The sequence below is a fragment of the Cervus canadensis genome, chromosome 16 (assembly GCF_019320065.1).
Source record: "Cervus canadensis isolate Bull #8, Minnesota chromosome 16, ASM1932006v1, whole genome shotgun sequence".
Classification (NCBI taxonomy): domain Eukaryota; kingdom Metazoa; phylum Chordata; class Mammalia; order Artiodactyla; family Cervidae; genus Cervus; species Cervus canadensis.
Genome location: NC_057401.1, coordinates 61,353,561 through 61,377,163, shown reverse-complemented (window position 1 = coordinate 61,377,163; position 23,603 = coordinate 61,353,561). Strand labels below are relative to the sequence as shown.

The 23,603-nt window shown below is 55.7% G+C and overlaps 1 protein-coding gene across 2 annotated transcripts in view; it reads right to left on the bottom strand.

Moving 5' to 3' along the window:
* The window catches only part of TENT4A (terminal nucleotidyltransferase 4A), a 41,644-nt gene extending 19,049 nt beyond the window's left edge, over positions 1 to 22,595 (bottom strand). The window contains exon 1 of one of the 2 annotated variants that reach the window (XM_043489128.1): positions 21,325 to 22,595. In XM_043489128.1, the coding sequence (XP_043345063.1) occupies positions 21,325 to 22,079 (755 nt within the window). In that variant the 5' untranslated portion in view covers positions 22,080 to 22,595. The remainder of the gene's footprint in view (positions 1 to 21,324) is intronic. The other variant, XM_043489127.1, reaches the window with a different exon arrangement.
* Between the last annotated feature and the right edge of the window lie 1,008 nt (positions 22,596 to 23,603).

Sequence of the window (23,603 nt, the reverse complement as noted above, 5' to 3'; positions counted from 1 at the left end):
ACGACGTCCTCTGTCGTGAATCAGAGAAGAGGGATCACAAAACCAACTGCAGCGACAGTGACCTGAGGGCCCAGGTGCTTAAAAGATCATGGACCTCCTGAGCTTACAGGCACCAGCGAGCCATGACAGAAGCCACGGGGACCTTCTCAGAGTTTAAGGGCGGTGCACCCACAGCCCTTTTGCCCGCCCCTTCCCCAGTCCTGGCACACTGGGGTCAGGGAACCATCACGCTGTGACTTTCCCTCTCTGCAAACAGAATCCTGACACAGTAGCTAAAAAAACAAGGAAGGCAGATTCCTGCCTCTTTCAACATTTGAAAACGTAATACAGAGGCAGAGCTAAAGTTTCAAATGAAAATATCAAACAGAAGAAAAATCAAAAGGAGCCATCTCAGACTTCCAGACTCCAACACAAACACGACAATCACAAAGACTGAGACAGCAGAGGAATCACAAAGAAGTTCTATCCAAAAACACGTGGCGTGTAAACTGTCAGCTGCACGTGGCAGAAACAGGAAGGATTTGTTCAGAGAGACCAAGGCACTCTCAGGTTGAACCTCACGCTTTGGGGTCAGCTGACCACGGGTCTGACTGAACGAAGGTTCCCTCACTGAGCCCAAAATACCTGGGCTCCGGCACACACGCACGCTCCGTGTGCACGTAGCTCAGGGAAAGGTCCAAGAGGCCACAAGCCAAGGCCACTGGGCTTCCTCCTCCAGGTGATCGACAAGCTGCTAAGTGACCACCTCCTACTCTATAGACAGCTGGGCGCCGCTAGAATTTTGGGTTTTTATTAGAATGTACTCATCTATGTATAAATTAAAAAGTGAAAAGGACTTCCTTGGTGTCCAGTGGTTAAGACTCTTAAGTTTCCACTGCAGGGGGCGTGGGTTTGGGTCCCTGATTGGGGAACAAAGATCCCGCATGCCACATGGTGTGGCCAAAAAATAATTTAAATTGTGTATAATTAAAAAAAAATAATGTTTAAAAAGTGACAAGGAAAAAAGATGCATTTTAGAGGAAACACAACTGAGGAAGCACATACAAGTTCACCCATGAGTGTGCTCATTACACCACTAATTGTATTTAACATATGGAAATACTAAATACAACACAAAAAGTGGAATAGGAAATGGCAACCCACTTCAGTATTCTTGCCTGGGAAATCCCATGGACAGAGAAGCCTGGCTGGCTACAGTCCTTGGGGTCGCCAAGAGTCAGACACAACTGAACAACAACTGTTAAGTGTTACGGTTCTTGATACAATTTATATACATACATACTGCTACATTCACAAAACTCTGACTTAATAGCTCAACAAGACCCTGGTAAACAATGGTGCCTGATTAGAGCATTTTCCAAGTAACTGATGTAACTTGTAATTGGGAAAAGACTATTATTCTTCCATCATCACGAAAATGTACTCTTTTTTCCCCTAACATTTCAATGTGTCTAAAATTGGGATGCGTCTTTCAATCAATGGCTGAGCATCAAACCAATTCAGAATTAAGTATTTTTCTTTCTTCACAGCACATTTTGTAACAGTACACCTCTAAGCTGGCTGATGAACAAAAAGTTATCTATATGAAGTTTATATTTCAATTTCAAATGGGTAGAGTTCCTGCAAGTAACAGCACCTCAGATCCAAAGGAACACGTGAATTAGAAGCTGGCCACAAGGCACTGTGGGGAGGCAGTAAGAGCCACAGAGGATCACGGGGTGTGAGGCCTGACCGTGACTCTGCAGACACGAGGTGGAGAATCAACTCCAGAAACCTCCGCACAACACAGACCTCACCCTCAGCTGAGGAGACCCGGTGGTCCCTGCCACCCACTCCAGAGCCTACAGGGGTCGCCCACAAGGAGCGGCGCCCGGGATGGCTGTGTGTGGGGGCGGCCCGAGCCCCTGGAGAGGTGCCGTCAGTTGGGACATGGTGGGGAAGTCTCGCTGGCAGGTGCTCAGGAGGAACTAGAGGGCAGCCTTGCGCCACGTCTGAGAGGCGGGCTCCGACACACTCCAGCCCTGGGGACCGGCCATGCAGACCACACGCAGCTTCAGCAGTCAGGGCGGAAGAGTCTCAAACTGACACAACACAACGGCGCAAGTCCTGAATTGATGCCCTTCCTGGCTATTTTAAGAAAGATAAAAATGGTGAGACCAGAGTTTTCAGTGAATTTTAATCAAGGAACTACTGGAAAACGTCTGAAGCATTATTTTAAAATGTACTTTTAATCTAAGTATCAGAAAATAAGGTTCACTGAAAAATGAGAAAAGACATTTCTTACAATCACTTTCTTGTAAGAGTTCAAACCCACTCAAAAGGTAATGACTTAAAAATTTTTAGTACCTTTAGTACCTTAATTAGTCAAATTAATTTTTGCATTTGTTTCAGCATCTGTTTTAGTAAATACTTGGTATATGGCTGCTGTACATACTTATGAAATCCAAGTCAATGAGCTTTTCAAATAGCACAAGACAGATTATTAAGTTAGGTACCGAACTGTGTCATTTCACAGCTAATACAGCTATTCACGAGAACAGATGCCCCATTCCAGGAGGTGGATTTTCAACTGCAGAAGCTGAGCTGGCAGGGTTACATGGCTTCCGACATTGTCTAAATCTGAACCAAAGCCAGAGAGGGCTGGCTGGTTCTGAAGGGGGCGCCTGGCAGCAGCACCTCCCCAGCCCGGGGCCCTGGCACCCAGCCCCAGGCAGAGAGGCTCCTTCTCCCGCTGCCAGCGCGGCACAGTCTGTGGGTTGTTCCGTGGAGACATCTCTGCACTCAAACAAGAGGACAGGCATATGCACTACAGCAGGTAGGAGACACGATTACACAAGGGACCAGAAGCGAGGACAATGAAATGTACTTAAAACAGTGTGGGCAGAAGCGGGGCAAACAGGAAGGCCAAGCTGATGCAGGTCTGCGAGGGGGAAGCACAGAGGGCCGCCTGTTCCCCTATATTTGAAATCTCCATGGCTTTTTCTAAGGAAAGCCAGTCAGAGGTCAGACTTCATTCATCACTTCGCGGGAGAAGAAAAACCAGATGAATGGACATAACCTCCTCTAGCTCGGTTACAGGACATTTCAGCGCCCAAGCCCACGAGCGCGGTGCTCCTGGGCATTCAGTCGTCACCCCCCTTCCCCACCCCGCAGTCCCGACGCCCCGGCCCCCACTACTGCTGACCATGAGTCACCCTCCCTTTCACACCCTCCATGAACCTGGTCAATTCCAAATGCCTGTGGAAAGCCAGGCTTTTCGATTACAGTGAAAAAGGCAAAAGAACTTACTAGAAACCCTCTTGCACTGTTCACACATTCTCATTCTCTCCCTCTCCCACTCCCTCCAGCTCTCCTCACAAGCCTTGATAATCAGTGGTTTCTCAGGAACCAGAGCGCCCTCCTGCAGCTCCGCGATGCTCACGGTCTCCACCTCCGCCACCAACAGGAGCTTGGTGAGAATATCTGGATGAACCACTGCAGGCCTAGAGGGGACTTTCAGGCCACCTGAATGCTCTTGCAGCGAGAGCCCGAAGCCCGAGAGCACGAAGCCCGACTGCCCAAGGCACAGACAGGCCTGCACCCCCTCGCAGCTGCAAAGCATGGGCTCCTGGACAGACAGACCAGCAGGGGATGACCAAATGACTTCTCTTTTGGGGGTGTACAATCCTTTCTTAACATGGTTAGTGATTAATTACAAATCATTTGTATTTATTTTTAAATAATTAAGACCAAACCCAACTGCTGAGAGTGTGCTTTCTCTCATTATGACCAGCAAGGGGCTATTCCCTTGTGGAGAACTGGCTCTCGGGTGCCTGGGCTGCAGTCATTGTGACTGACAATGACAATTAAGAGCAAACCCAAGCATACTGCACACACCAAGCAAAGGCCCTGGGGCCTCCGAGTGGCCCAAGAACAACCACCATCTCCTCTTCCTCACAGAAAAAAGAGGTCAGACACCAGAAGCTCTTAATTAACCATGGCAAAGGCAGTTAATTTAAGAAAGACCAATTACTATCTCTACCAACGATTTAGAAAACCGTGACTGAGGCCGCCAAAGGTTAACTTTTCAACCTAAGCTCAAAAGTGTGAGGAGACTGAAACCGCAAGGTCGAAAGCCCGTGTGCCTCCAGAGCACGCCTGCCCATCGCCGAGCCAGGGCCTGCGGGGCCGCACCTTGGCCTTGCTGCATCTGCCAGCACCCACCTGTGCACGGGGCTCCTGAGCGCCGCCCTGCAGGAAGCTGCGGGGCCTCCAGAGTGCAGAGAGAGGCCCTCTGGAGAAGCTGCTGCCAGGGGAGGGTCCTGACGGCTGAGTGACTGGAGGAGGAGGATGTGGTGACGGATGGGGAGCCCTGGGGCGCAAGGCCAAGGCCAACCCAGGACAAAAGAGGGCCAGGACAGAGGGCTCTGCAGCTCAGGAATCGTCAACTCAGTCACCCTGATCCATGCAAACTCAGCTCTTGGCAGAAGCAAGCTTTCGGACTCTCCTGGTGGTCCAGTGGTAAAGAATCTGCCTGCTGATGCAGGGGACACAGGTTTGACCCCTGGTCCAGGAAGATCCTACATGCTGCGGGGCCACTAAGCCTGCAGGCCACAATGACTGATGCCCAGGCACCCAAAAGCCAGTGCTCCACAAGGGAGTAGCCCCTCCTGGCCACAACGAGAAAGCACATTCTCAGCAACGAAGATCCAGCATGGCAAAAAATAAAAATTTGTTTTTTTAAGAAAAGTAAGCTTTCTCTCCTGTCCTCTCCCGAGATCCATCCTGGGATGACTCAGACAGAACTGGATGCAGCGATGTCCAAGCACTGGAGCTGAAGGGGAGCAGAGGTGCCGCTGGGCGGGTCAGGGGAAGTGCCTCTTCACCCCGGCAGAGCAAACCCAGCCACACTGCACGCGCCACGCCAAGCCAAGGCCCTGGGGCCTCCGAGTGGCACAAGAGCCACAACCATCTCCTCTTCCTCACAGAGGACAGCAAGAGGTCAGGTATCAGAGCTCTTAAATAACCATGGCAGAGGCAGTTAATTTAAGGTGTGTCTTCTAAACCCACTTCGAGAACAGATAGGACATGCTAACACGGGTTTCTACACAGAGAACGCTGGTGAGATACCTGAGCGCTTCCCACAGACCAGGACGAAGCCAACTTCAGCATTTCACAGACATGCGAGCAGAGATTCTGCTGGTTATAACTGCTCAGAACCATCACTCTGCCGGGGTGCATCATGACCCGCCACAACCACCAGCTGGAGCAAGCCAGCAGGGAGCTCCCACTCACCAAGCAAGTCCTCAACTTGTCACGGGGCACAAACGACCAGTGGGGCTCAGCCTCCTGACACTGGGGTCCTGAGGAGCCCGCATGACCTCCAGAACCCACAGTCTGGAGGAGCTCACAGCCACTGCCAGGGCAAAGGGTGCCAAGAAGGCCCCTGGCTGAGCCACACGCAACGGCTCAGGACGCCGCCACCCAGCCCTGCATGGCAGCCGCAGCACAGGCCCTTCAGGCCGCAGGGCTCAGAGGGAACCGCCCAGCCATGCTCCTGGCTCCAGGAGCTGGATCATTTCTCAGATGGAGACAGCTACATCTTCTGCCCTATTTCCAGATGTGCTCACACTCACAAAGGAAGCTGGGTAATCTTCTGGGCAGCAATCTGGTTAAGAGTCTGAAAAGAGGACTATCCTGAGAGACTGCAAAATACTGTGCACAGACAGCACTTTCACTAGTGTCTCCCAAATCATCTTTGTTGCTGCTCAGCTGCTAAGTCGTGTTCAACTCACTCTTTGCGACCCCATGGACCACAGCACGCCAGGCTTCCCTGTCCATCACCAACTCCCAGAGGTTGCTCAAACTCACGTCCCTCGAGTCAGTGATGCCATCCAACCATCTCATCCTGCCTTCAATCTGTCCCAGCATCAGAGTCTTTTCCAATGAGTCCACCCTTCTCATCAGGTAGCCAAAGTATTGGAGCTTCAGCATCAGTTCTTCCAGTGAATATTCAGGTCTGATTTCCTTTAGGATTGACTGGTTTGATCTCCATGCAGTCCTAGGGACTCTCAAGAGTCTTTTCCAGCACCACAATTCGAAAGCATCAATTCTTTGGCGCTCAGCCTTCTTTATGGTGGAACTCTCACATCCGTACATGACAACTGGAAAAACCAAAGCTTTGGTTATATGAACCTTTGTCAGCAAAGTGATGTCTCTGCTTTTTAACACACTATCCAGGTTTGTTATAGCTTTTCTTCCAAGGGGCAAGCATCTTTTAATTTCATACCTCCAGTCACTGTACACAGTGATTGTGGAGCCTAAGAAAATAAAATCTACCACTGCTTCCCCTCTTTTGCCATGTATTTGCCAAAAAGTGATGAGACAGGATGCCATTATAGTCTTTCAGGAAAGTATTATTTGATCAGGACTCAATCTTGCAGCTGTGCAGCTCATGATCCTGACCTTCAGCCACAGGCTGGGAAGTCACGCTCAGCAAGTCGCCCAACACACAGACACAAACAGAAATATGCACGACAGGCCTTTATTAAAAGTGAAAAGTTGTATGTATCTATTCCTAGTTATTTGAGAAACAATGTACATCAATTCCATCCTTAAAAATCATTTAAAGGAGATTTTCGAGACAGGAGGAGCCATTTACCTAGAGTTAGATTTAAACAAACATACAAAATGACCCATTTGTGACACATTTAAAGCAGCATTAAAAAATAAGAGAGAACAGCAAAGTAGCATGGGTCGTTTCTTTTCCTTATTTTCCAAATTTCTTCAGTAAGTACTATACTGCTTTTATAAACAAAGCCAAGAGAAAGCGTCCTCACGCAGGGTTAGTGACTGACTTTACTCCAAATACCAAAGGCAGACACTGCTGAGCTTCACTCCTCTTCAGGCAGGCCGCCTTCAGCAAAACCCACACACTCGCTCCCTCTGGCTGGGCCCCTGCCCGCACCCTGGAGCCCAGGGGCCTCCTCCTGAGCTCATCTCCAACATCGTGCAGCCCTAGAGCTCTGGCTTATTAGCAAAGAGCTCTGACCCCAGGTCACTGGCTTATTAGCAAAGAGACAGGGCTTCTAAGAAAGCCACCCTACAAGCCCAGAACCACCTCTGCAGACGTGGATGACTGACCGGAGGGGACCAGTGAGGAAGGGGATGTCCCCACCCCTGCTGGTCTTTCTGGTCGGCTCCTGTCAACAGTGCTGCTGGCAGAGGGCTGTGCCCGGGTGACTCTGAGGCTACGAGCAGACGTCGCATGTGTACTCTGTCCTGTCTGGGTCTACGGGACCCCGTGGACTGCAGCCCACCAGGCTCCTGTGTCCATGGGATTTCCCAGGCAAGAGTATTGGAGCAGGTTGCCATTTCCTCCTCCAGAGGATCTTCCCGAGTTAGAAACTACTAAAATTCACTAGCAATGTGATCATATCAGTATTCTTACTATGCAGACGAGTAACTGGCATGCACACCTGCCCACTGGGTCCAATCGCCTGTGACACGTCACGAGCACGACCCTCAGAACCCCTCCCCCTCCCACGTTACAGATGCTCAGAGGCTGGCACGCAGCCTGAGCCTCACGTCCCACACGGAACCTGCTGGCGTGAACTCAAGGTTCACATGTCTCTGCTCATACTGCTGCAAGAGCCCCCTGGAGCCTCCGCGCACCCTGCCTCCTGCAGACCCCCACCCAGCCGGCTGCTCCATCCTTGGCCCCGACTGCTGGGCAGTGACGCCAGACGTCGTGTGCACCTCTTCCCAGAGAACGCTGTGTGCCGCACCTGATGGAGGGCGTTGCCAACTACCATCCACGCTCCCGGGACCCAGGGGGGCACGCAGTGAGCCTGAGCCTGCTTCGGGCAGACCACAGACGTGACCAGGTGGGCGCTCGTCACCGCCAGGCGCCCGTGCGCTGCTGGCCACACTAGAGCCAAGTCTCCCCACACGCCCGTGTGTCAGCATTTCTGAAAGTCCACTGTAATTAAAGCCACTTAACTTCACGGTATCCAATATTTGTGTATACATCAAAGTCAAGTGTGATCTATGATACCAGAAGAATAAAAACATAATTTAATTATCAAATGTTTACTTTTCATCCAATCTGCAAAAGGTCTCCACGTGTATAGAGCAGGGAGTAAATCATCTGCTCCAGTTCTGCCTGGCATGACTGAGACATGTCCACCTTCTGAGTCTCAGGGCCAGACCCAGGGTTCTGGCTCAAGACAGCAGCAAAAGCACACGCCAACCTCCGAAGGCCCCCCCGGATGATTGGGAAAATATTTTAAGGAAAAGGGGGACAACACGACAGTGCTGGAAAACTGGTAAAAACAGGCAGGGAGGACGGACAAAGCACAGCACTCACTGGACCCGAAGGTTTAAGTCGGCACTGACGACCAGAAAGCAGACGCGAGTCATCGTCTGGCTCCTTACAGCAAACCCCGGCAGGGCAGGCTCTGACCCCGGCTACGGAGAGCGCCAGACAGAGGAAAGCAGGCCCTCATCTCGCGGAGCTGGGAGCAAAGCAGGCAACCAAAAGCAACCCGAAGCACGGCACGGCCTGCAGCGATTCCAAATGGTGGCCAAGGCCAACGTCACAGTTACTCCACGGCGTGGGGTCAGGGGCGGCCTCCCAATGAGGTGGTTCGAGAGCCACGACAGAGGGCAAGACGCACGCAGCCAGACGTTCAAAGATCAGGGCAGCCCTGGAGGCCAGAGGAACCCGGCACCGCCTGGAGCACAGAGAGCCTGGGGCCAACACAGCGGCAGCAAGGGCCGGCCACCCCTGGGCTGAGCTCAGAGCAGACGAGCGCCAGGCCTGGAGACCCTGAGTCCATGAAAGGACGGGAGCTGGGTCCCAAGAAGCCGAGCTCTTCGGGGACAGGCTTCAAGCCCCAAAAGGCGGTCCACAGACTCGCCCCAAGACTCTCCTCTCCACCCAGGGGCCCACGGGTCCCAGAGGGCCCACCGAAGACACAGCAGCCCCTGTGGCCTGCAGCTGGCTGGAAAGGGAACATTCCAGGGGAGTGAGAGGGCTCGGACACCCTCACGCCCCATCTTCGGAGACTGCAACCCAGGACCACAGCAGAGCAAATCAAGAGGCAGAGACCAGGACGCCGAAGGTCATGAGGACAACCCGGTGCAGGAGTGGATGCCAGCTGGGGTCAGGAAAGCCCACTCCCGTTCCTCATGCTATGGAACACCTAGCTAAGAATATGTCCATAAGCACGGGGTGGAAAGAGGGTGAGGAGCACGGGGAGCCACTGCACCGACAGCCTGGGAAGAGCCAGTTTAAGGAGGGGGGACAGAGAGGATAAAGAAGGCAGCTGTCCACGCAGAGAAGGTGGGAGACTCCCAGCGACAGGAAGATGAACACAACAAACGCCTGGCCCCGAAAGTCAAGGCAGAGCCTGCTCTGCATATGGCAGGGCGGCTGCAAGAAGGCCTGAGGCGGGGTCCATACCACGGAAAGGACCAGGTAAGGATGGGAGGCAGGCTCGGACAGGCGGGCATCCAGAAGCAACCAGCGTCCCTGAGAGGAGCTCTGTCCTGCTTCAGATCTCTGACAGCAGCTAGCGATGGTGGACAGCAAACCGAGGTCACGATGTTGGCCCCTGGCAGGCTTCGGGGAGCACGCGCCCACGAGCTCTCCTGTACACCAGACAAGTGGACCCAGGCCCGTGGAGCGGCCAGGGGCTGCGGACCAGGGGGGTCAGGGGCTCAGAGCCCACAGGGCCAGCGCTCACGTATGCTGCAGCCCCACAAAGACACCTGACCCAGGCCCGTGGAGCGGCCAGGGGCTGCGGACCAGGGGGGTCAGGGGCTCAGAGCCCACAGGGCCAGCGCTCACGTGCGGGGCAGCCCCACAAAGACACCCGACCCAGGCCCCTGGAGTGGCCAGGGGCTGCGGACCAGGGGGATCGAGGGCTCAGAGCCCACAGGGCCAGCGCTCACGTGTGCGGCAGCCCCACAAAGACACCCGACCCAGGCCCGTGGAGCGGCCAGGGGCTGCGGACCAGGGGGATCAGGGGCTCAGAGCCCACAGGGCCAGCGCTCACGTGTGCGGCAGCCCCACAAAGACACCGGCCAGAACCTGGAAAGCTGGTGGCGTCCGGGGACAGCCTGGCGCCCAGCACAACATCTGCGCAAGTACAGAACCGAGGCTGAGCGACTGCAGACTGTGGGGTCGGGGCAGGAGGGCGGGACCCCTGCCGCTCTGTGCCTCTGTTTCCCCCCAGGAAACACAGGGCTGCTGACAGCACCCCCACACAGCGTCACTGTGAGGATTCAACAAGTCCAGTGTTCAGAACAGGGCCTGGCACTCAGAAGGAGCTCAATAAACGTAGGTAGTGATCACAGTGACGGAATAAGACACCAACGTCTAAGGCGCGGTGACAGACAACGGATCCCGTGTCAGGAATTGGAGACGGATGGGGGCCGTGTAGTGGCCCCGCAGATGGGCGCCTTATACGTCTCCGGGCGCTGCAAGCCCAGCACCTGCTTCCTGCACGGCCGGGTGACGGTGAGAGCCTCGTCCGGGCGTGCAGACTACCAACTCTCCGTGTCCACGCACAGTGAAGACAGAAGGCGGGAACACGGCCCTCTTCCCAGGAGGGAGGGCACTCGTCCAACGATGAGGCCCCACCCTCCCTCGTCGAAGCCCACCACCCGCAAAGACCCCACCTCCTGCCACCACCGCGCTGTAGGCACAAGGGCTTCAGCAGCTGAGTCTGGCAGAGGTAACTCCCCAGTCAGGGCTCAGGTCTCTTATGTGGCAGCAAGCAAACTGAAGGGATTGTATTAAAGCGTTTTACTCTGGGGCTTTCCTGGTGGCCCAATGGTGAAGAATCCACCTGCCAACACAGGGAACATGGGTTCGATCCCTGACCAGTGAAGATCCCACGTGCCCGTGCTTCAGAGCAACGATGCCCACACACCACAACCACAAATCCCACAGACCACAGCCACGAAGCCAGCGCTCTCAGAGCCCACAACGAGAAGCCCACATGCATCGCAACTAGAGCCCCGCCAGGCACAACTAAAGAAAAATCCCGTAGCAACGAAGAGCCAGCACAGACAAAAATCAACAATTAAAAAAAGAAAACAAAGCTTTTCTTTACACTTACTCTCATAAGGTTTTCTTCATCTTTTTTATATTCTTGGTCTCTGCAAGAGCTCTTAGAAACTATTTTTCTATTTGATAGTGAATACTACTTTTGCTTTCAAGCAAAATTAATAATTCAGTAAACTGTATTTAAGGAGCACTGAAGTACGTCTGCTGATAATGCCACGTGTCCATCCAAATGGGCTTAGAGAGATGTCCACAGAAGCAGTCACCTGAGGGCCTGTGGTTACTTCCTGGTGGTAGGCTTAAGTGATTTTAAGCTTTCTACTTTTTACCAAAAAAAAAACGCAGAAGTCTGTTTTATAAAAATACCGTTATTTAAGTCAGCCTATAGCATGCTCAGATTCAGCGGCTTGAGCCTCACGCCCTCTCCTCCTCCTGGACTGGCAGGGGCTTGGGAGGCCCATGACGATTAATAAATACCACAACATGCACTGAGGACCACTGCCATGCCAGCAGCAAAGGCTCAACTGCCCCGTCATGGAACCGTCTTCCCCAGCGCCGCCCTCTACTTACTTCCCACGGGCTTACTCTAAAACCCATCCTGAGAGGCCAATTCTGCAAGCTTTCCCTCCCTCCAGCCCTTAACCTGTGACAATGCTCACAGGCCCCGTTCTCTGGAACTTGGGCTCGGCTCTGTATCCTTATCTCTGTCCTTCATCTTGTACTGAGGTTTGCATGTCAGTCCCTCGTAGTCAGTCTTCGAGAGAGACACCAACTCTTTAGACAGATTCATCATCCACTTTCTTTCATGAGATAACCTTTAACAATACTTCGGAATCCCTTTGCGTTTCACAAGCCACGCAAAGTATCCTCTTTTCTATATTTCAGTCATTTCCAGAGTTACACTTCAAGTTTTTAACCTGTCTGCTTAAACTCAGAGGAGATGCCAGTAACAGAATACTCTCTGTGCTCTGCACCAACGTTCCCCCTGACCGTTCACCACTTTCCTTCTGGGCCTTCCCGAGGGCACCAACCCGTCCCCAGCAGGCAGTGGGGAAGAGGGGTTTCTTGTCCAGCAGGCCTGGGCTGAGGCGCTTGTGCTTTGGCTTTCTAGCTGCAGCCTGGGCAAGACGCATCATCTACCAAGACTTAATCTGCTCTTCACAACGAGCTCCTGCTCAAGGACCTGGGAGGAAGCAGGATACAGCCCCGACACAAGGCCGCCGGAGGCACACGCTCGCCAGCCCTGCTTTTCCGTCTCTCGGTTGTCTTCCAGCAGAACCCAAGTCAGCAGCTTGTCAAACCCTTCACTGTTCATAAACTCCAACTTCTAAGAACAATCCTGATGGCCGGAGTCCTGCTGCCTTCACCACAGCTTTCCCAGGCAGTTCCAGAATGCCTGGGGGAGGGGGAACTCCTAGGACCTCAGCAGCCGGATGAGTGCCCCCAGCTCTGTCACTGGTCATCGGACCTTCAAAGTCCTGAGAGAGGGGAGGGCCCGGGTCCCCCTCCCCTAGTCTGCTCTCTCCAGGAAAGCGAAACAGCAGGTGACCCTCAACAGACACACCACAGCCAGGTCTGCAGAGCTGCAAGCTCCAGCCCAGTCTCCGACCGTCTCCCCGGGGTCAGCACCAGACTGACATTCCCACGGGCAGCACCTCTGGCCAGATCACGTCGGCCTGGCCAGGCTGTGCTTTTCTGTCTACACAGCAGGAGAAGGCGTACTCGCGTCGCAGGCCTGCTCTGAGGACTCAGGGAGAAACCTCGTGCAGGGCGGCAGGGAGACCACCCAGCGGAAGAGGCTGGGATGTGGGAGCCCGCCGCCCACCTGCTGGCGCAGACACCCGGCCGGCAGGGTCCTCTGCCAGGAACCCGGTTTACGCTTCGTGTGCTCCGCAGACAGCAGCCCTGGGAAAGGAATTCCACTAGAAACTCAGAAACACCGTTTCCGGGGCTTTCCGGTAGTAACTTGGTAAGCAGCATGGCCTCTGCTGGTGTGAGGGTTTGGATTTATTTAGGCAGCAGTTACTGAATCAAGCACTGTGTTTTGAGTAAAAAATCTGAAATTACTGCAGTTCAGTGCTGTCCAACATAAGACTGTTTAAATTTTAACTTAAGCACGATGAAAACCCAGCTCCTGAGTCCTGGGAGTGTCAGTGGCCCCCACACTGGGCAGCACAGAACCAGGCCCCGTCCTCACAAACGTCCTGCGGGTGGCACAGCCCTAGTTCTGACCCGCCCGAACCCTTGCTCCCGTTTCCTGCACAATACACAGCTGTTCAGTCGTGAGTCGTGACATGACCCAGAGCACGTGCTGAAGGCTGAACGAGCTCAGAGAAACAGCGTTTAACACCCGCTCCTCCTACTCAAGACAGGACCAAAATCCCAAAGGCTTCCAAGCAAGTTACACAGGGCAGCCCCCACACACCTGTAAACACACAGAGGACCCTAGAAGCTCTGGGAAAACAGGATGCTTAAACCTAGAGGACAAAAGACTCCGGGCACTATTTAAATTTTTAAAAGCAGAAAAGTTTGTTTGGGGTCAAAGGGAGAAAGCGTTTCCCGGCCTCGGTGGGTCTGCCCAGCTGAGCCCGCGGCCCGCCCAGCGCTCTGCAGCCGTCTCTCCAACACAAAGGCTCTGGCCTGAGAGGGAACGCTGCCACTATCCGGCTGGCAACAAGAACCACCTAACTTTTGGTTTCGATTTCTCCAGAGAAGAGGGAGGAACGAAACCAGTGGCCTTCCTAACGCCCCCATGTGACAAGTCACCCCACGAGCCCGCTCGCCTTCAAGTGACAGGCCCGGCGAGGGAGCAGGCCCCCCTCCACAGTGGGAAACTGAGGCTCAGAAGTCAGGACCGTCGAGGAAGCCAGTCACATCCAGACAGGAAAACCAGGCTACCCGAGATGGGGCTAACCCAGTGAGCACAAGGCCTCGCACACGCGTCCCCACGCAGCCATCACCACCACACAAATGGTCCGATTTTTCATTTCCCTTTAACTCCTCCACCCTAGTCATTCCTTCAGATTCCCAGGATTCCGGAAATGTTAAGATCATCTGAGATGCCTTTCAAGGGCTTCCCAGGTGGTGCCAGTGGTAAAGAACCCGCCCACCAATGCAGGAGATAAAAGAGACACCAGGTTCAATCCCTGGGTTGGAAAGATCCCCTGCAGGAGAGCAGAGCAATTCACTCCAGTATTCTTGCCTGAAGAATGCCATGGACAGAGGAGCCTGGCGGGCCACAGTCCATGGGGTTATAAAGAGTCAGACACAACTGACAGCGTCCGAGCAAGCAAGCAAGCAATGTCAGTGCGATGGTATTTCTAGCGAAATCCCTTCCAAACATGAAAAGATAGAAACTGCCTACAATCCACCTGTTATCACTTAAGAAATTCACTCTGATCTCCAACCACACAGAGCTGAAATGGTTATGCACAGCAGCTGACTTGGGAGTTAAAAGGAGCACAGACCCACAAGAGAAAGACATGGTGCTGATAACCGAAGCCACTCCCCGCCGAGGGGAACCTCAGCGCCGTCCACCTGTGAGTGCGGAGAAGGACAAACCTCCGTGCAGAACCGCACCAGGCCGACGTGGGTCCAGCCTCCGCGCCTCCTCCCCACAGCAAAGGGAGTCCAGGCCTCGGAAGCCCAGGTCACAGGACACCCACCGGGCACCAAGCTTTCTACCTCCTCATGTTAGGTATTAATTCCATAATAAGACAGACCAGTTAAAAACTAAATGGAGATGCCTTTCTAACACCGAACAGAATTTTTGTTGAACGTTCTGTTTTTTACATTCTGGGTTGCAAAGCGTAAACCTGACTTCACCACTTTTCAGGAAGGGAGGCAGATACACTGTGATAGATTTTACTTCATTCTGCACTTAAATAACCTCAGAATTAGCAATCAAATCTTCAGAAATTCTAAGACAAACAGTGGAAGTTATTTTTAGCATTTGGTTTATTTCAACTCTGCAGACTTACCACACCTGCCAGACTCTCTCTTCTTCTCTCTCACTCATTTGCTCACTCACCCACCAGACACTTACACAGCAGTGGCTAGAGTGTGCCTGGCGCTGGGAATGCAGGCTAGGACACAGCCCACCTTGCCCTGAAAGGACACAGGAGAGCCGGTGCCAGTTCTCAAGAGGGGCAGTAACTCCACAGGAAGGGGGAGAGCCCTGGGGCGGGGCTTCTGAGCAAGGCACCAGTCCCCAGGCCTGGGCTGGGTCTTCTGCAAGCACGGAGGGACCTCGGGGTATCCAGAGGTTACCAGGCGAGTCACCGGCCACCCTCCCCTGGCACAGGAAGGGCACCTCCCCTAAGCGAGCCTAGGCAAGACACCTCACACACGGGACTTTTCCATCACTGAGATTTTCGTCTGTCCACGGCACTCACATGAACTCCGCTCAGATGACATGTTTTAAGGACAGTCCACATAACAGAGGCACAGACAGGCACTCAGAGCTATGGCCGCTCTGGCTGCCCGAGTTCAGTGGTGACAAACCAGAGGACAGACAATCTGCCAGAGTCATAGTGATGGGCTAGTGTCCAGTCAAAGGAGACCAGTGCTGGAAAAGAAAAGCGCAGCCCGTGTTCCCAGGCAGACAGGTCTACCTACAAGAAAACACCTCCCCACCCCTACCCCAGAAGATCCAGAACCTGCGGCCATGAGGAAATGTTCATGGCTCCTGGGATCACGCTGTATTACTGTGAGCCCTTAACACAGTCCCCTGGTGGGCCTGACCCAACTCCACGAGGCCTTAAAGCAGAAGGCTTTCTGCAGCTGGCAGAGACTGCCAGAGATTCAAAGCCTGGCAGGCCTGAAGACAGAAGGACCAGGAACAAAAGACACGGGTGGTTTAAAGGAGCTGAGAGAGGCCCCAGCTGGCGGCCAGCAAGAAATCAGGGACCTCAGTCCTACAACCACGAGGGCGAATCACGCCATAACAGGAATGAGCTCGCAGAGGGCTCCTGAGCCCCAGCAGAGGATGCAATGGGCAACCCAGGACTTCAGCCCAGCGAGCGCCCAAGTGGAGAAGCCAGCCCCCAGCCCAACCTCCGACCCACAGAGCCTGTGAGACAGTCAGCGAGAGCGGCTGGGAAGCAGGGAGCCCGCGGCTGTTTGTCACACAGCAGCAGTAAGTACACTCGCCTAAGACGTCTCACTTGCAGGGCACTGTGGGCGGGTGTCTCGGGCACCTGTCCCGACTATGGAGCCTGCCCACCTCCCCTTCCAAACGCCCGCAGCAGCCTTCTGAGCGGAGGAACCCTGACGGGCCGGCTGGAGCCTTCGAGACAGGCCGGTGGCCGTTCCCAGCAGGCACTGTGGCTTCCAACGACCGGGGGGCTCCCGGGAGGGATTCAGTCAGCCCTCCTCCCACACCCCGTGAGCCGACGTTCTGGCTGCGTCATCACAAACCAGGTTTCTGGACTCGAACATCACAGGTTTCTGTCTGCCTGTTTACTACAACTCTTATTCCACAACCAAAAAAAACAAAGCTTAAACCAGAATGACCTTAACGACGACGGCATTTTTCAAGGATGACTGCTACCTCTCCTTCCATTCGTTATGAACCCACTTAAAACAGGGACCAAGATTTTAAATTAAATGGCAAACAAAAGCAAAGTCTGACACTTTACTTTGACAAACAAATCTTCAATTATGAAATTTTTTTTAACTTCATAACACTGAAGACTTAACTTTTAGGAGCACACGTCCCCACCACACGCTGTGTCTCAGCAGCCGGCCTTGGCGTGGCTTTTCCACCCTACCCTACCCTCCACACAGGAGCAGTCGAGAAGCCTTCTTTACAAAACCAGCTGAGGGCCCCCATCTCACAGGCCCCCTCGCCAGCCGGTGTAACCAGCTGCCCCTCCCCCCTCCTCCTTGGCAGCCCCTTCCCTGAGGGCCAGCCCGTCCTGGTTTACCAGGGACCAGGCACCACTCTCCCTGAGCGTCGCAGCCAGCACCCTGAGTGAGATTTCCAATTTCACTCTGCAGACAGACCAGCCGTGGTGCGAGGGGCAGGAACAGCTACGTGACTGGCTCGCAGGTGAGTGTCTCCGTGGGAGCGGATTTCATGAATGGTCCAGGCAGCAGCAAACGCGTGCCCAGCACATCACCCTTGCTGCCCTCCACAACCAAGGGCCTTTGGGGATGAACACCGGAAAAAAACAAGGCCCAGGTGTGCCACCTTTCAAGGCAGATCTCCAAATAGCATTCCTGCGAATCCCAGCACATTCAGAGGACGACATCAGGATGAGACGAAGGCAGGAGAGTGGAGACAGCCCAGGGTCCACGGCAGTTGCGCTGGGCCTTCCCCTGTGCCCTCCCACCGGTCCCCTGAGGACACGCCAGGGGAGGCCACTTGCTGGACCGCGGGCAGGGCCACAGGGGAGAGGCGAGGTCGTGATCTCCTCCAGGCGCTGACTCAGGAGAACAGGGAGGGGAGAACAGGCCGGGGGCAGAATGAACCCAGGCCAAGCCCTGAGGGGACTGGCTGGACAGTCCTATGAATGACACCTGTCTGCATCTCGTAGGCTCAGGCTGAGTGAATTCTCTTTGGGGGAATAGAAGACCTTTAAACATGAAATCTCAAGGGACCTGTGGGGAGGGTGCTGGGCGACTCCGCACACACGGGCAGGCCTGAGAGGGCAAACTCGGAACTAAGCCTGGGCAGGGCCCAACAGCAAGCCTCGCCAGGCCTCCTCTCTCTCATCCCAGGACCTCCTTCCTGGGGGCCCACAGGGCATCAGGGAGGATGTGAGAGCGGAACCGGGGCCCATACCCTCACCTGCTATGCAGGACTTTTCTTTACCTTGAAACAGGTTTCTGAAGCTGCTGAGGCTGACCCGGGCAAAGTAACAGAGCTCGGCGGGGTCAGAGGCAAGGGCCAGGTCACAGGGGCCCTGAGCCTGTCTGCCGCCTGCCTGCAGCTCCAGGTCAGCAGCCCCAGCAGGGAGCACCCCTCCCACTGCCCACACAGCTTCCCAAAGACTTGAGATTCAGCCAAAGAAACAGACTAAGAACTAGAGGCAACGGCAGCTGCAAAAGAAGCATTTGACGACCGCCACGCTGAGTTCTCACCCTCACTCCCATCTGCTTTCACCTGCTTTTTCTTCATCTTCCTCGAGGATGAAGACAGGCTGGCCATCTCTCAAGGCAGCCATCAGGCTGAGTTCCCAAGGGCAGAAAGCTCCCCAAGAAAGAAGGGATGGTGCCGGCTGCTACAGGGGCTGCCAGGAAGAGGCCCAGTGGGGTTCCATGGATGCCACTCAAACTCCCGCCACGCCAGCAAGTGTGAGCCCTTTCTGGAGGACTGCGGACACCATCCTTCCAGAAATGCTGTCCGGAGACCACACGGGCTGAGCAACTTCTCATCAACAAGAGTCTTGTCTGCTGGGTGGACTAGCGGCTCTCTGATCTCAGTTCCTTCCCTTTCTAAGCCACAAGGAAGAGATCTTCTGGTGGCCTTCCTCATCACTCCAGAGAAGCTGGTGACCAGGAGCAAGTTCCAGACATAGTTCTTTCTCCATACCCAAAGGTGAGTTCCCAGAAGCCCAGCAGGCCCGCAGACATGACTGACCATCGGGGAGGCCTCCCTCCTCCCCCCACAGGCAAACCCACCAGCTGGACCACTGCTGGGGTGCACTCCGCCTCCTCTCTGCCCTTCTGAAGCGGCAGGCCACTAGGATTCAGAGCAGGGAACCAGGCGCTGGACACTCGCCCTTCCAGGCACAGAGTGGGCAATCTGAGCAGTCTTCTCCCCTAAGCAGGGATGGAAGAGAGTGGACAGACCCAGGCCCACCCACGGAGACGGTCAAGGAAGGGGAGACAACAAAGAGGAAAAAACCCCACCTATTTAAGGGGCTCAAAGGCAGAGCACCTGGCGGCTTTGGAGCCCACTCTTCAGCTCTGCATCATGCGGAGCTGAGCTCCAACGGGCTGGTGGGGGTGGAGGAGGCAGGCCCCCGACAGCGGGATCGGAGATCCCAGGCTAGGCCCGGAGTGGCAAGCAAGGTGTCAGCTCGGCCTCTAACCTAAGCGGGGCGAGGGAGGTCCGTGGGGTGGGCCCTGACCAAACCTCACTAGAGAGGACGGCAGCCCGAGAGGGTGCCCCCGAGTCAGCGTCACAAGGCTGTGTCCCACGCCGACCCCTCCCCGAGATGCCAGCACAGCACCTGGCAGGTCGTGGGCTCCTTAAGAAAAGCGACAGCAACCCGTGTGCCCAAGCTTACTAGAAACTACAGGCGAGGACACCGCTTGCAGAGCCTGAGCAAGTCCCACAAGAGCATCACACCTGGAGCTCTACAGGTGAAGACCACACACCCTCCTGTTTTCCTAGGGCTCAGACACAGTCAATTCCGGGGAGGAGACAGGCTGGAAACCTACAGCCACCCCCACCACCTCTGCGCAGAAAGTTCCCCGAGTAACAACCGGAGGGAGAGAGGAAGAGGAGGTGGGACTCCTACGTGGAGCTGAAGTACTAGCTCAAACTGAAAGTCGATCAGTCGTGTCAGACTCTTTGCCACTCTGTGGACTATACAGTCCATGGAATTCTCCAGGCCAGAATACTGGAGTGGGTAGCCTTTCCCTTCTCCAGCGGATCTTCCCAACCCAGGGATCCAACCCAGGTCTCCAGTATGGTAGGCGATTCTTTACCAGCTGAGCCACCAGGGAAACTCAAGAATACTCAAGTGTGTAGCCTATCCCTTCTCCAGTGGATCTTCCTGACCCAGAAATCGAACCAGGGTCTCCTGCACTGCAGGCAGATTCTTTACCAGCTGAAATACCAGGGAAGCCCTAGCTCAAAAGGCTTCAGGAATTCCTGCAAATAATTTGCTTCCAACCCACACCCGGTGAAACAAGTTGCAGAAAGAGCAGCTATTACTGTGTATCACACATGCTTTAAAGTAGTATCAACTTAGGTTTCACAACACACTTCAGAAGAGAATAAACAGACCGAAGAGATAAACAGTTACTCTCACAAATAACCCCAATACCAAGCAACTGTGGGATTTATAAAACTAATGTTTTACAACCATAACACCCTGAAAGATCCTTAGGTGACCCCCAAATCAGCTCCCAACTGTACAAGAAAGTTTAGAACTTAAATCCTAAAATGCTGAGGGGAAAAAAAAAAACCTGCCTATGGATACCTTGTTTCCAGGTGCTCAGAAAAGCACAGGGCTGGGTAAGTAGCACTCACACCTGAGACAGCCTCACCTGGGACAGCTCCCACACACACCCCCACCTTCCTCACAGGTCCTGGCCTCTGTAATTGCTCTAACTGTAAAAGGAACCTCTAATCCCCATTAGGCTGATGTGGAAATACTTCTTTTTTTTCCCCACAGCTAAGTCTTGGACTCTTTATTTTTTTTTCCATTTATTTTTATTAGTTGAAGGCTAATTACTTTACAGTGGGAATACTTAAAATAGAGATGACACTTCCTGGAGAATAACCAGTTGCTACAAACGTTTTTTACCTTTTCTGAACACTACTAACATTAAAAAAAAAACTGCAGATGACGCTATCTGGCAATTTTGGCACAAAATTAAACCACAATATGCAAGCCCCTTCACCAGAAAGTCGTTTCTAAATTCGTTGTTGGTTAAACTGTATCGTTACCGAAAAAAATCTAGTCCTGTTCTAAATGGATTTCCGCGGGGGGTAAAAAAGTTAACATTTAACCAACATTTGCCTTCAACTCGATTCAAGTTCCCGACAATACTAAAAAGCCTCTGCAAGTTAACATAAAACACCCCTCTGCATCCCATTTGACAAAAGGTTCCTAACCTGGCGGGGCTGGGGTTGGAGGGTGGGGTATATTGGAAAGTATGCGACCTCCTTTCCAGTTTGTTTGCTAAGTGGCTTCAGTCGTGTCCGACTCTTTGCGACCCCATGGACTATAGCCCGCCAAGCTCCTCTGTCCAGCAAGAATACTGTAGTGGATTGCTGTTTCCTTCTCCCCCTTTCCAGTTTAGCCAGCGAGAAAAGAAAAACACCTGCACGCGCAGAACGCAGCGGACCCTTTCCTGCACCGTTAGTTCTAGAATCTCGACACACCGCCCGTTTATACTTTGAATATGAAAATAAGAAACTAAAAAGGCTCGTCGTAGAGTCGGACGTCAGCCTCCGACACCCACCTTCCAAACGACGTGGGAGCCCCGGGTGGGGACGTTCGATCGCCCAAGGCGCAGCCCCGGGAGACCCCTCGCGGCCGAGGCTGCCCCCCCCACCCCCGCCCCGGCGCCCCGCCGCGCGCACTCACCCCTGGATGCCCGGGCTGTACGCGCGGCTCTTCCACGGCGTGCCGGGCCGCGGCGCCTGGGGCCCGGGGCCGCCCCCTCCGCTGAGAGCGGCGGCGCGGCTGCCGGACAGCAGATAGTTGAGGCCGTACGTGCTGGCCTTGTTCTCGCGTTTCCGGCGGCCCGGGTGGAACTGGTGCTGCGGCGGCGGGGAGCCGGCGGGCGCGGGCCCGCGTGGCCCGGCGTGCCCGTTGGGGGCGCTCGGGGGGCCGTCCGCGAAGTGGAAGAAGGCGCCGCCGCGGCCGCCGCCCGCCCGGCCGAGCGACGCGCTGCTGGAGGACGAGGAGGAGCAGCCGGGGCTCTCGGTGCCCGACTCGGCGTTGGACGAGGAGGACGACGACGAGGACGACGAGGACGAGGACGACAGCGACGGCGATTTGTGCAGACGCCGGGCACCCTCGGCCGCGGGCCCGAGCGCCGTCAGCAGCGCGGGGGGCAGTGCGGCCGTGCCGGGTATGGGCGGCGGTGGGGGCGGCGGGGGCGACGCGGCGGGCAGCGCTGGCCCCCCCAGGCCGCCGCCGCCGCCCGGCCCGGCCGCCCCCGTCCCCGCCGCGGCCGCGGCCGCCGTGTCCAGCGCCGGCGAGTTGAGGCAGAAGTAGGGCGCGAAGCCCGAGCCGCCGCCGCGGCCCACGCCCTGCGAGGTCTCCCAAATCTGCATCCACAGGGCATTGGCCGGCCCCTTCTGCTCCGGCTGGATCCAGGCCACGCGCGGATCCATCCACGCGCCCGCCCAGCGGGCCCGCGCGCCCGCCCGCCCCGCCCCCGGGCCGCGCCGCGCCGCGCACGGACGGACGGACGGACGGACGGGGGGACGGACGCACGGGCGGGCGGGCCTGCGCCGCGCTTCGGGCCGGCTCGCGGCGGCGGCGGCTCCCGTCGGGGTCCCGGCTCGCGGCGGCGGTCTCTGAGGAGAGGGGGAGCGCCCCGGGCAGGCGGCGGCGGTGCTGCTAAGGCCTGTCAGGCTGCCTTCAGGCGGCGCGGGGGCCGCGGCGGCGGCGGCGTTCCACACGGGCTGGCGGCGGAGGCCATCGGAGGGGGGCGGGCCCAGGCGCCGCGCGGCCCGGGACCCGCGGGAGGGCGGCCGCCGCCGCGAGCCGAGCCCTCAGGCGAGCTCGCGCCGCTAGCTCCGCGTCCCTGCCAGCAGCACCGGCGGCGGCGGAGGCGGCGGCGAAAAGACACGCTCGGCGGCGACGGGGCGCGGGGGAAGGAGGGGGCGCCGCCGCCGCCTCCGCTCCAATGAGGGGCGGGGAGGGAGCCGGGTGGGGGGCGGGGGCGGGCGGGCGGGCAGGAAGCGCGGCCTCCCGTGCCCGGGCCCGGACGCCAGTGCGCACGCGCGGCCGATTTCAAATCCTCACTAGACACCGCCGCCTGGGTTACCGCGCCTGCGCGCTGGCGTTCCCTTCCATCTGTGGAGAGGGAGTGGGGCGAGAGAAGGAGATAGGGGCGGGGCACCGCGTCGGAAGGATACGCGACGGGGGAGGGGCTGGAAAGAGGGGGGCGCCGGCTTCGTGGGCCTTTCTAGACCAGACTGGGGCTGCGGCGGGGGGCGATGCACCGCCCTCGGCCCCGTCTGCATCCGCCGGCCGCACCTCCCTCCACCACGCGCAGGCCGAGGCGTGGAGACATGCGTGTTGGGTGCCCGGCGGCCTCCAGGCCGCGCAGCGCATGCGCAGGAGCCCGAGTCCGGTGCCGCCCGTGGGGGACGTTTCCGCGTCCTCGCCCTCAGTAGGCCAGCCCGCCGGCCATACGTAGGGAGCTGACCGGCCTCTCGGCGGGGCGGTCGCTGCACCAGGGGCAGAACAGAGATGCCCCAAAGACCCCCTCGCGTCCATCAGGGTCCCGCGGGCGGCCGGTCACGCTGCGGTCACTGGTGTCGGCGCCGCCCACGTGCTCGCCGGCGTCCTTCTGTGGAGCCGGTCCCACACCCTGCGGGGGGTGGGGGAGGGGGACACTCGTCTGCTGGTTTCCTCACAGGCTTTTTTTTAAAATTTTTAATATTATAATTAAATACATCTAGATTCTCCCCGCGCCCCCCCCCCCAAATTTTAGGAGACATAAAAAGAGCTACATAGTAATAAATCATAGCAAAAGTAATGAAGCATGAATCTCATAACAACGCAAACAATGCTATGGACTGCCGGGGTGGGCTAAGGTCAGCGTCCCTGTGAGGTAGGCATTGTTATCCTCATTTCGTTATCCTCATTTCGTAGTTGAAGAGATAAATGTTAAGTCGTTTCTCACC